Source organism: Ictalurus punctatus, chromosome 9 (genome assembly GCF_001660625.3).
Source record: "Ictalurus punctatus breed USDA103 chromosome 9, Coco_2.0, whole genome shotgun sequence".
Classification (NCBI taxonomy): domain Eukaryota; kingdom Metazoa; phylum Chordata; class Actinopteri; order Siluriformes; family Ictaluridae; genus Ictalurus; species Ictalurus punctatus.
This window is the reverse complement of record NC_030424.2, coordinates 25,597,501-25,610,625: the sequence shown is the minus strand read 5'-3', so window position 1 is coordinate 25,610,625 and position 13,125 is coordinate 25,597,501. Positions and strand designations below refer to the sequence as shown.

The window sequence follows — 13,125 nt, the reverse complement described above, 5'->3', positions numbered from 1 at the left end:
GTATTGCAGCTGTCAGTGGAAAAACACACTCTGCTGAAAGTGAGCATCTAGCCTTCTGTGGTGCAAGTTCTCGTCTCCAGTGCATTAATGACTATTAGTGTGGGGGTGTGTGGTTTGCGGCGGGGGGGGGATTAGTTGGGGTGGGGAGGGTGTGATTGTTGGGGTGGGGTGGGGGTGGATGGAGGTCGGTGTTAAGAGTGCCATGGTTAGGGTACTGTGTTCAGGGATATGAACAGAGATTAGGGTTAAGAGTACCAAGGGTCGCGGGTACCAAGATTAGATTTAGCGTACTGTGTTTAGGTTTAAGAGCTCAGCGTTTTAGGTACCAATCTTAGGGTTGGCCGTACTGAGATTAGAGTTAGGGGTACTTGGGTTAGGGTTATGGGTACTGAAGTTAGGGTTAAGAGTGCAAAGTTTTGCTGGGTGAGGTCCAAACAGTTGACTTACTACTGAGTTAGGTGTTAAGTTTATTTGTTTACTACACTAATGCATTGAAAATTAACATAGATAGGTGTGTGTGTGTGTGTGTGTGTGTGTGTGTGTGTGTGTGTGTGTGTGTGTGTGTGTGTGTGCGCCATGGTAACTGGGTGACTCGGCTCATGAGTTGAAATTTCCTTAGAAAGTTTTGGTATTTCTTTCCGCTTCGTTCACCGATCCTCTTTCTCTTCTCTCTGACACACACACACACACACACACACACACACACACACACACACACACACACACACACACACACACACACACAGTGTTAGCCATTTATATTTGCATTTCCCCTTTTTCCCCTGTGTATGTGCGAGTGTGTGAGCTGTGAGTTTGTCACTGGTCTCTGTGTCAGCAGTGAGTTCGGACATGTGGAGGCATATCTTCCGTACCAAACAGCGCGTGCCTCAGGCAAGTTCTCCGCTCTATCCATCCACTTAGCAGAGAGAGGGAAAGAAGAGTGGAGTGAGACAGAATAGAGAGATCATTAGACATGTGGTTACATGTCTGCGCTACAGTAGGAATCAGAATGTTGTTCTGTGTGGGTGTGGGTGGGTGTGTGTGTGTTTTTTTTCGGGGGGGGTCATAGCTCTAGTATATCAGATATAGAACAGGAAGCACCTGTAGCTGTGTTTTCTTTGACCTGGGCAGATCGCACCTGTTTAATATTCATCACACCTCATGTCGCTCATAAGACAACCATAAACTCTTCCGCACACACGTCACCGCAGCGTTAACACCCCGGGGAGCGCCTCATCCAGCTCTGTAATGTTTCAGAGATGGGCTTTAGTGATTATTTGCATTATACGTGGGGATGAGTATTCTTAGAAAACTTCCAGCACCGTGTCTTCCTCCTGCTGCGGAGCTGAAATGTTCATTTGCATTTATAATGGTTGTTTTCGACTTTTATTTGCATAACCGCGACTTTTCAGGTTTGTCATGGGGTCAGTTTTAAAATAAAGTGTCTTTATATTGCATGTTCGATAGGACGTTCGCTTTATTAACTGTGGATGCTGGGGATTAGTCGGATTTTAATTAGTAACGGTGGTTTTGGTGGGAAAGCCATGGTTTTTGGGAGTAGTAGTTTTTTTTGTAATTGGGGATTAGTAGTTTTTGCACTGATACTGCTCGATGTTAGGGATTTATAGTGTTTGGATTAGTAACAGTACATGCTACGGATTATTTGGTTTTTGTATTAGCAACTGTTGATGTTGGAGATGAACAGTAACAGTAGATCTTCGGGGTTGATAGTTTTGTTTAGGTAATTTATAGTGTTCAGATAAGTAGCGGTATTGTTTTACGGATTAGTATGTTTTGAATTGGCAACTGTTACCGTTCGGGATTAGTAGTTTTTACACCAGTAATGCTAGATATGAAGGATTTATAGTGTTTGGTTAGTTAGTTGTTTTTGTATTCGCAGGTTAATAGTTTTGCTTCAGTAACAGTAGATGTTAGGGATTAGTAGTGTTTACACCAGTAATGCTAGATGTAAGGGATTTATAGTGTTTTTGTATTCACAGCTGTTGATGTTGGAGGTTAATAGTTTTGCTTCAGTACCAGTAGATGTTGGGGGTTGGTAGTTTTTTGGAATAACGGGATGTTTAAGGAATTCTAGTGTTAAGCTAAGTAACAGTATATTTTAGGGATTAAGAGTTTTTGGATTAGACACTATTGACATTAGGGATTAGTCATGTTTTTTCTCAGTAACAATAAATGTTATGGATTTAATAGTTTTTTGGATTTGTCGCTTGATATTAGGAATTGGGGATTGATTTAATAACGGTCAATGTTCTTACAAGGAATTAGGGATTAGTGGTTGTAATTGTAGTTGTTTTGTTAGTTTGTATGGTTTTTAATACTTGTATTAGTGTCGCTATGTGCACAGACCACTGAGAGTTTCATAAGCAGGAACTATTAATAATCTCACACACACACACACGCACACACACACACGCACGCGCACGCACTGCTGAGGAGAAGGATTTCCAGCTTCTAAGCTGTTTTTCAACAGCAGCATTTGTACACGTCTGACATTTTACTCGCAGCCTAACTTGGATTAAACGTCCTGAGTGTTCCTGTGTTGCAGTCAAAATCGGACGCACATGACGACGGTGTCGAAATAACAGAAGAAACACAGGAAGCGCTTCCTTGAGCAAGTTCTGTTCCGTCACGCTTCTCGGTTGTGGTGATGGTGCAGCTGAACGCCGTGATGGTGTTGATACATACAGGGCCACACTCTAGTGTTCGAAAGAGTTCTCAGAATAATTCATTTCGTTTCTGAGTAAAATCGATCACTTTCAGTTGAGTAATGCTCCACGCTTGATTTTCGTGCACAGTTCAATGCTGCTTTTATAAATGAAGCCACGACTTAAAACAGGCACAAGCCTGGATATGCTTACAAGGCATCATGGGTAATTCACGGTATGGTCGGCTTATGCAGATTTTAGGACCGCAACAAACGATTATTTTCATAATCGTTCGTGTTCCATTTGAGGCGATGTTACCTTTCTAAAATCCATACACTAGACTGTGGGGTACATAGTGTAAGTGTACGGTACGTCGTTTGGGGCACGACGTTAGCATTTCCTCTCTGATGTGTGTTTTCGGAACAGAAGTAACGTAACGAGTATCGTACCCTGTGCCGCGCAGACAAACGGATCGATTACGAGGTTCATCGTCAACGAGTTTCATAATCGATTTAGTCGTTGCAGCTCTGGCAGATTTGGGGTGTTCTGTAGTTTGGGGCGTTTCTCAAAATGTTTTAGTACGTAAGCTAGACAGACATGGATTCAGGACGGAGCACGGGGAAAAGGTCAGACGTCGAAATGGTTTCTCTCTTCTTTATGTCTCATTGGGCGAAAATAGGAAACAAGTGGTGAGGCAATAGTGGTCAGTCTTCCTGCACGTTTGCGTGTGTCATAGTGAAATGACGAGTCCTGGCAGGATGTAGGGGGGGGTATAGAAGCTGATGCTTTCTGACAGTGCAATTCTTCCTCCAGAAAGTGTGTGACATCACGTGGGTGGAGAAGGACTTTGCCGATGTTAACAGGAAGGTAAGAACACACCTACACTTTGCAAGTGTACGCTTTAAGGGCTCTTTTTTTTTTCTTTTCATTTTAGCTCGATTTACCGTGACTCGTTGTTTTAAATGTGTTTTAGAAATCCGCATCATGAGTATTTGACGTTAAACGTTGACGTTATCTAGCCCTGTCATAATTCTTATTTTTATTATTATTATTTTTGTCCTGTAACTCCATATTGTTATTTAACAGTGACGAACAGAATAATGTCACTGTAAAGTATTCGGGACTAGGTGACGCCACTCTTTCACCACTCGCAAGGCCTCCAATCCTCCGTGCTTTGATTGGCCAGTACCCATGTCGTCATCTCTGCAGACCAATGACCGCTCACTGCAGAACAAAAAGTCTACGGGGTGGAGTCGGACCTCGTCTAGCTCCTCCTACCCCGACAGAGACGAGCCAAAAGTCCAGCCGGTGTAGACGGTTCAGTGTGTTTCAGTCTGGATAAGTGTGCCTAGAGTGTCGCGTCCCTTAAAATTGAACTTTTGTAGAAATTTTAAATGGACTGCAGTCTTTGGAGGCACAGAATTGTAATCTGGTGGTTGTTGTTGTTGGGTATCGGGGCTTTGTGGAATTCCAGGGAACGAGCAAGCAGATGCTGCTGCTGCTGCTAAGGATGCGTCCTCTTCAGACCTCAAAATCCCCCAATTGGTTTGCCATTTTTGAAGACATAAGAGTTTATAACAGGTTTGAAGTCTACAAATAAACTTCACGGAAGTATCTTACAAATAAACTTCACGGAATCAACCCCGTTGTTGGTAGAAGACGTCGTTTCTATTGGATAATCGCCGGGACCGTATCGTCTATACCTGTTGGCGAATACGCCGCTCCAGACTCGCTCACGAGTATCTGTTAACGGTGAAGATCCTCCTTTATGCCCCTTATACCAAAGTCCAGTATCTCTGAGGCATAGTTTAATGGACCGTGATGGGTTCAACTCCTCTAGGACCCTTTTTTTTTTTCCTTTCTTTCTCATTTGGTTGATTCATATGAAAAGATTTTTAACGAAGTGAGGCCAGATTTAGTTTTAGAATTTTTAACAAAGGAAAAAAAAAAAACTTGTGTAAATCCTTCATATTTTGCTCCGTTTTTCTCACCATGAAAATAGCCATGGAAGCTGGCACGGTGTGAAATCACAAACGGACGAGCTCCATGTCGCACAGCACGTGGGTCAGGGTTAGCGGTTAAGCGGCGGTCACGCTAGACTCTCGGCATTCGGGGACCGCTGCGAATATGGGCGGCAACCGGATATAACGTGACACGCCATAGTTAAAATATGTCATCTGTAACACCGCAGTCCAGGCAGCTTCGCTTTTCATGGCGATTTTATAATCTTTTAAAGCGGCGTTGTATAAAATGGTATAAAACGGGTTGGTGGGCACACCGCTATGATCGCCGCTTCCTCCATCTTGGATTTTCCGCAGCAGTCACGCCGTGACGTGTCTGTCTTCTATTAGTCGCACGTCTTCACGTGATACAAATTCGCACGTCAGAGTTCACCGAACTTGCACTTGTTCGCGTGACGCTCGTGTTTCCGGTCTCCAGCATTCGCATGCATGTGTACGGAAGTCCCAAAAAAGTACAGTGTGACCGCCTGTTTAGGGTTAAAAGCTTTTTGGTTGTATCAGGGTCAGCTCCGCCCCCTTTTAGTTCGGCAGGTCTCTGTTCACCCAACGGAACTTTACGTCACTATGGCAACCTTTTTTTTTAAAAAAAGAAAAAACAGTTACATTACGTATAGAACAAATCCTACAGACTTGTCCTGGCTTGTTCTTAACGGACGGTAACGTCGAGGCTTGAACTCATAACCTTCTGATCAGTAGCTCAAAGCTTTAACCGATGAGCCCTCGAAATAAACGTCGCTAAGCGTCATTGTGCAGCTAAAAGCACACACTTTCAGGCCTGATGGAAAAACAGCTTCTTTTCTTGCACGTCGACTAAAACCTCGCATCTTTTGTCTTCTCCAGTGACAAAATGATTCGGGAGTTTGCAGAAACGAGCACGAAATCAAGGAAACTCCGCGATATCCGGAGCACGTTTTCAGCAGATTTGGGCCGAGACGCGTCACGTGACATCATCAAAACGCGCGTTCGACCAAAATCGCCTCCGTTTCACGTACGTCGGACAGGAGTATAGCTGAAAGGTCTCATTTACCAACAAACATCAGCGCGAAGCTCTTTCGTGCAATTGCGAATTCGCCAAATAGTTCTCCACCAAAAAAAAAAGCACCGTAAATACTCTGCAGGTCGCACTGCAAATTCTGGAAAAAAAGCCGACGCAGAATTGTCGCGCTTTGGCCGCAGTGCAACGATCACAAAATAAATAAATAAATAAATAAATAAATAACCTCCAGAAGATCCTGTACAGACCGAACGATTATTTTCCAGAATAAACCCGTTGCGTTCCGTCATGTTCTCGTCCGTTTAATTCACCCAAACCCGGTGTGAGACGTTTTACTCGGAGTTTGTCGGATAAGATTGGAAATGTTCCAGAGAGCGGCTACGGAATTTTCTAGGCTTACGTTATATTCAATTTTCAATTCAATTCAATTGGATCTGTATAGCGCTTTTAACGATGGCCATCGTCTCAAAGCAGCTTTACAGAAACATATAAACACCGGATAGAGATTCGAAGTGATCTTAAAAAAGAATACCCGGTATTATATGCAGGTATGAAAAAGAAAAGTCCTGTTGATGTAAGGTGTATAGCTGTATGTGTGGAGTGTAGTTCGTAGCGAACCGTGTCGTGCTGCTCTCCGGCGTCGGCAAGACGAGGACGTCGAGGGCCGTCAGCAGGTCAATAAGGGACGTATACCGTATAAGGAGATTTCCTCGGAGTCCCACCTGTCCGTTTAGAACCCCGTGTTCTCCTGGTCGTCTTTCTGCACAGCGCACTAGGGAACTACACGCTATCTGTAGAGAACAGCACGATGATAAGAAGAATAAGAAAAATGTCTCCTCTGTGACGTGAATTAGACGGAACACAGGACGATGTCGGTCAGATTTCTTTTCCTGAGAAGAGAACTACAAACTGTAATGCTCTTCTAGCACACATGAGGGAGGCTCGATACCGGCTGTAGAGGTCACGGTAACGTCTGCTTGATTTGATCAGCCCCGAGTGAAGACACCGTGTAGGTGACGTGAGACGTGTAGTAGACGCATTTCAAATGGATTCAGTGAACGTGTTTAAAACGTGTGTAGATTCAAAACCCCGTTTGAAATGGAATCAAAACACAGCGACTTTCAGATCAAAATGATGCTCATGAGAATATGAGATGTTTAAACCTGATCAAGCCTACAGTGTGTGTGTGTGTGTGTGTGTGTGTGTGCACGTGTGCAGGATCTTGTTGGCAAGAAGCTGTAGTGCGCACTTATATTACTGGACAAAAAGCTTAGCTTACGGGATAGATTTATTTCACCTTCTCCTCCATCAGCCTCACTGCATTTGGGACACAGCCAAGTTTGTGGGTTTAAGCGGTGTCGTCTTTTTCACTCTTCTCTTTCTTGTGTGTTTTTTTTATTTATTATTATTATTATTATTTCTCTCTGTCTTCTGTTCTCTCTCTCTCTCTCTCTCTCTCTCTCTCTCTCTCTCTGACTGACTGTCTTCCTTCCTGTTCCACTTCCGCTCATATCTTTCACTTTTGGCTCACATGCATACTCATACATAAACCCTCTCGTCACACACACCCATACGCACACAAGCACCCTTAGGTCAGGCTGGCGCTCAGATGGCATTACAGCGGGCAGATCGAGGCGATGGAGAGATGCCCAGGCTAGCAGAGAGATGACGAGATGGAGGAGAAAAAAAAGAAAAACAAGTTCGGACTGAGGCAGCTCCTGACTCTGTACCTGTTCAAAAAGCATCAGAATAAAGCGCTAGCGACGGTCGCGAACGCCGCGTGTCCGAGAACCGAAACTAGCAGCATCAAAAGCTCGATAGAGTCGAGCGCAGCCTCTGAATGGGAGCAGAGCCAGTGGACGGTCAGTACACACGCGCACACACACACGCGCACACACACACGCGCGCGCACACACCGGCGTTTTAATGCCGTACTGCGGAGCTTTTAAGGCCAAGTTTGCCCACGGCTTCCTCTTTAAAGCTGACTTGTGACAAAGCAGCGTGACTTTTTAACCCGAAGTTCATTGAAATGAATTGACTGTAGAGGAAACTCTGTATGCAGATGCTCGTAGGTGGTTCCTTTTATTTAAAAACAAACAAACAAACAAACAAAAACACTCCTGCATGTGTGTAACGAGCTCTAAAAGCTATAGAAATCCTCCTCTTGTGTGTTCAGCTGTTTGTGTGATCTCAGACTTTTTCGTTTAAACACCAGGAGTTATTTTTCTTTCTTCTCGGTGTAAATGTAGAACGTGTGAACTTTGCGCGAGTTTGCCGTGTTATGCTTTGACAGCTTGCGTGTGTGTGTGTGTGTGTGTGTGTGCGTGTGTTCTGTCAGCAGTGTTTGGAAACTGTGGTTGAGGCGACATGTGATGCGAGGCTTCGGTCAGACTTTTAGCTGACAGTTAACTGATGAGCTGTCAGCTGTTTAAATGACTGTGACATATGCGTACACACACACACACACACACACACACACACACACACACACACACACACACAGACGCACATTTTCAAATTGCAATAAACATCCAACCTGTTACAATCCTATATATTTTTATTATTATTATTATTATTATTATTATTATTATTATTATTATATGATGTTAGTATGGTACTGACAGTACTACGTCTGGCTGCGTCCGATTCAGTGGGCAGCGTTTTCATTATAAACGCGTCCCTCCAGGATTTTAGCGATTTTGCGATCGCAGAAACGAACACAAACTCGAGCAAACGCCGCAATATTCGGAGGAGCTCGCCATTTTTTTTTTTTTCAAAGTCTGCAGATTCGGGCCAAAACTCATCACAACGCGCATTCCGTCAAAGCCCACATCAATTCACGTACGTCAAACATGAGTACAGCTAAAAGGTCTCGTTTACCAACGAACATCGCCGCGAAAGACCGCGCACAACGATTTCACGCCAGTGCGATTTCGCCCATCGGTTTCTGGGGGGAAAATGCGCAGTATGATGGTAGTAGTGCGCGCTGCATCTCCGTGCAACTGACTCGGTGATTTCGATTATAAACGACGCATCGTGTTCAGGAACCTGTCATGGTACGCCATCATAAGGATCTGATCCTGTATGTGCACGTGACGTGTGTTTACTCAGTCGCTCAGCGGCCTCCTGCGGTATCCTGCGTCTTCACCAGGACGAGAAGCTCCGAGCACGCCCTTCTATCAGAAGATGCCCCACCAGAGCATCCTGCTGATCTCCTGACGCAGGACAGCCATCAGAAGCGCTTCACTCGACTACACCAGGCCTAACGTTAGTCCCGAGGATCACTCGCAGCTCGGCTAGTGAAGGACGAACGCCGCTCGTTCTGACATCACCCCGAAGTCCTCAATTGCTTTTACAAACGCAAGCTTTCGGTCGTCGCTTTCAGTTATCGGATAACCGAGTCAACTCGGTGTACTCGTTTTACTCGCCCTGTTTACTTAGTCTTAGAACTCTATTTTATTAAATAAACACCGCATGATTTGTACATTTCTGGGGGCGTTGGGGTGTTCAGGGATCATGCTGAGTGTGTGAAGGACACAGGCCACATGTTGAGCTCATTCAGGACTCAAAACCTAAAAACCCTTCAAATATCCAAAAGATTCCTCTTTTGGATATTTAAGGCTTCTTCACTCTCTCGAGACTCGAGTCATCTCTCTAGTCATCTTTACTCTCCTTCTTTTCTGCGGTCTATACCACTGTACTGTCACTGTTCCGTTACTCAGCTCACGTGCGTGTGTGTGTGTGTATACCGTTATAATTACTCCAGTGTATATTTTAGAATTGTCCATCTGTCTATTTATCTAGCTATCTGTCTATCTTTAAGCAGATCCACTCGCATCCAACTCGGTCCTTATTTGACAACTCTGTAAATAATTTACAATTCTTTTACAATCCATTGGTTGTGTTTCTATGGCGATACAAGAGCCCCCCAGCAGCAGTCATCCTGAATACAAATACAGTTCACTGACGGGGAGGATGTGAAGCGCGCACATTTGACTCTGCAGCGATTCGTTATTTTTCTGTTTGCACCGATTTCATCTCCGTGAACGTTGTTAAAGCAACTGAAAACGAGTGCAGGGCCGTGGTGTCTTCTGGGAATGCGCTGCTTTTCCTTTATTTTATTAGTACGAACTAATATTCTCTTAATTCTCCTAACTAATTCATGTTTTTCTCTCTCTCTCTTCTCTTCTCTCACTCTCTCTGTGTCTGTGTCTCGCTTTGTCTCTCTGTGTCTCTCTCCCTGTGTGTCTCTCTCTCTGTGTCTGTGTCTCTCTCTCACTGTCTCTCTCTTCTCTCGCACACTCTCTGTGTGTGTGTCTCTCTCTCTCTCTCTCGTTAACAGTATTAACACCGATATTGTTGAGTGTACCAGATGAGATTTTTCTATCCGATGACTATCCGGAGTAATGTTTGGCCGTGTATAGACCTGAACTCTCACGCTTCACTGTGTTCATCATCATATGTGAGATTTCTTCAGTTCAGAGTGATGTATTTTCAGCTGCGAGTTCCTGCTGTGGTTTTAATATCAGTAAACTGGTGGTGGGTTTTGTTTCCCATAACTGTTCTCTGAGGTGTGGTTCCTCTGCTCTTTGTTGATTTTGTGAGCTCTAACGTACAGTGTATAAAACACAGCTGGGTGCCTTTTTTATTATTATTATTATTATTATTATTATTATTATTTTGATTTGATCCATGTTGGTAGATGCTTTGATGCCACTATGGAGAGTCTCAAGTCACCATGGATCCATCAAAGACATCCATAGACATCGTTGCATTATTTAATGTCGAGAAATGAGCTGTTCTGGGTTCACGGAGCAAGGCAGGGAATCAAATTGAAGGTATGGCGGGCCTCACGCCATCTCCGTTTCCATTCGTTGATCCAATTAACCAGTCACGCAAAGTTATTAGAAGCGATTTGTTGATCGTCGACGGCAAAACAAATGATTAAACAAATAAAGCAAAAAGGAAGAAAAGTGTGTAGAGAAACGAGCTGTCTGGACAAGCTATGCATCTCCAAACACATCCTTTTACACACGCAAACTCAAAACATACACTAATTACTGGATATGGCTCCATAGGAGTCTCCATCACGATCAGCATTTCCACCCACAAATTATAATCAACCTTATTATCACCATCAGAAGGCCAGTATTAGGAGCTAGCGTATGGCGTGGAAAGGAGTCAGTGTTTTTTTTTGTTGTTGTTGTTGTTGTTGAGCTCCAAAGACCTTTATCAGTGACAGGAAGATGGAGTCTAGAGCTCTTAAAGGCCACACTTTTTTCCTTACTAATACAGATATCCTGTCGAATATGATTTCAATAAAAAATGATAGTTTAAGCAATGGTATCAGCACGTGTAGTATGTGGCTGTGAAGATGCGTTTGGGAAAACTGCCGTCCAACGCAAAACGCTCGTGTGTGTTTATACGAGAGTCTTACTGGTTATTTTATAGACAGTTAGAAAAGATGTCGGATATCGGAACAACTTTTACTGTTCACAACGATGCCATTTCTTCCAAAAAAAAAAACAAAACGTAATGACAAGAAATGTTCTCAGTCGTTACAGTGCTGTGAAAGTTTTAGTTTTTGTGAATATCTCATATTACATAGTTTTAGATCTTCAGGTTATATGTTGTACGAAATAAACAACGTAAAAGAGATTCAACCTGAGCGAACAGAGTTTTTACTTTATTTATTTATTTGTTTATTTATTTGTTTATTTATTAAAACCAAAAAATTTATCCAAACACCTTTCTCCCATGTGAAAAATGAACTGCCCCCTTAAACGTAAAATCTGTTTGTGCCAACTTTAGCAGCAATAACTGCAAACAAACGCTTCCGATAACTGGAGATTTGTTTTGGCCCACTCTTCTTTAAAGAGCTGCTTTATTTCGGAGGTACTGGAGGCACGAACTGCCCGTGTATTGTCCTGCCACAGCATTTCTATTGGTTGGTCAAGATTTTGACTAGCCCACTTTCATTTAGCCTTTTTGGAACCATTCAGAGGTGAATTTACTCCTATATGCTTTGGATCGTCGTGTTGCTGCATAATTCAGTTGCGCTCAAGTTTCAACTTACAGACTGAAGACCGGACATTCTCCTTTAGGATTTTCTGGTAGAGAGCAGAATTCATGTTTCCCTCAATTACTGCAAGTTGCCCAGAACCTGAAGCAGCAAAACATCCCCACACCATCACACTTCCACCACCATGCTTGACCGTATGTCAGTGTTCCTTTTGTGGTATTCTGAGTTTGGTTTACGCCAGATGTAACGGGACTCCTGTCTTCCAAACAGTTCCACTTTCAACTCATCAGTCCACAGAACATTCTCCCAAAAGGTTTGAGGATCATCAAGGTGTGTTTTGGCACAATTCAGACGAGGCTTAATGTTCTTCTGGGTCAGCAGTGGTTTTCCCCTCGCCACTCTTCCATGGAGGCCATTTTCCCCCAGTGTCTTTCTTATAGTGGAGTCATGAACAGTGACCTTTATTGATTCAAGAGAGGCCTGTAGGTCCTTTAATGTTGGCCTTGGCTCTTTTATGACCTCTTGGAGGAATTTTGGAAGGTCAACCACTTCTGGGAAGGTTCATCACTGTGAGATTTGGAGATAACGGCTCTCACTGTGCTTCTTCAGAGTCCCAGATCCTTTGAAATAGCTTCGTAACCCTTCCCAGACTGATGTATTACAATCCCCTTCTTCCTCATCATTTCTGGCATTTTTTTCAACTTTGCCATAGTGTGTTACTGGGTAAGACATTTTCACCAACGTCATGCTGCTGTAAAAGTTCTATTTAAGTGTTGATGTGATTGAACAGGGTTTGCAGTAATCAGGCCTGGTTGTGTCTAGTCCAGCTGAGAACAACATTATGAATGCAGTTTCATAGATTTGGGGAATTAGTAACTACGGGCGCAAATACATTTTCACACAGGCCCAGTTGGTATTGGATAACATTTTTGCTTTAGTACATAACATTATCATTTACTCAGGTTGCCTTTGTTTCATCTTCGATTTAGTTTTAATTTCTGAAACAATTTCATACGAGAGCTACACAAAAGCTGAAGAAAGCACAGCCCTGTAGAATAAACATCGGTAGTGCTTCACCAAGATGGAGAGAGGATGAGTTCGGAATTGTACTGAATTAGCCGTGTGGACCGTGTAGGTGAACGCGACCTGTATAAAACGTTGAAGTGTTTGTGCTTTGCGTGGGCGTAAATGAAAAAAATCATTCCAGTGTTGTTGTACCTGACCTACTTAACCCGTGCAAGCTGGAGCTCTGATATTGAATAAGAACTTTAGAACTTTCGGGTGTAACCCGAATGTAACGTGGTGATGTACGGTCGAGAGAGCGGGCGGGTGTCGAGCACACTTTTCCTTTACTCTGGCTTTGTGGTGTGTTAATGAGCTTGGCAGTGTCCTGCATGCTGATGCATACTGTATTTCTGCTCT

At 43.5% G+C, this 13,125-nt stretch overlaps 1 protein-coding gene across 4 annotated transcripts in view; it reads left to right on the top strand.

The window, feature by feature from the left end:
- The window catches only part of rps6ka1 (ribosomal protein S6 kinase a, polypeptide 1), a 94,924-nt gene that overhangs the window by 56,091 nt on the left and 25,708 nt on the right, over positions 1–13,125 (top strand). The window contains exons 1-2 of one of the 4 annotated variants that reach the window (XM_017476430.3): positions 776–891; positions 3,480–3,533. The exons of 1 other annotated variant lie outside the window; for it this stretch is intronic. In XM_017476430.3, the coding sequence (XP_017331919.1) occupies positions 850–891; positions 3,480–3,533 (96 nt within the window). In that variant the 5' untranslated portion in view covers positions 776–849. Of the gene's footprint in view, positions 1–775; positions 892–3,479; positions 3,534–7,205; positions 7,544–13,125 lie in introns of those variants that run through there. 2 more of the 4 variants (XM_017476428.3, XM_017476427.3) reach the window with 2 other exon arrangements.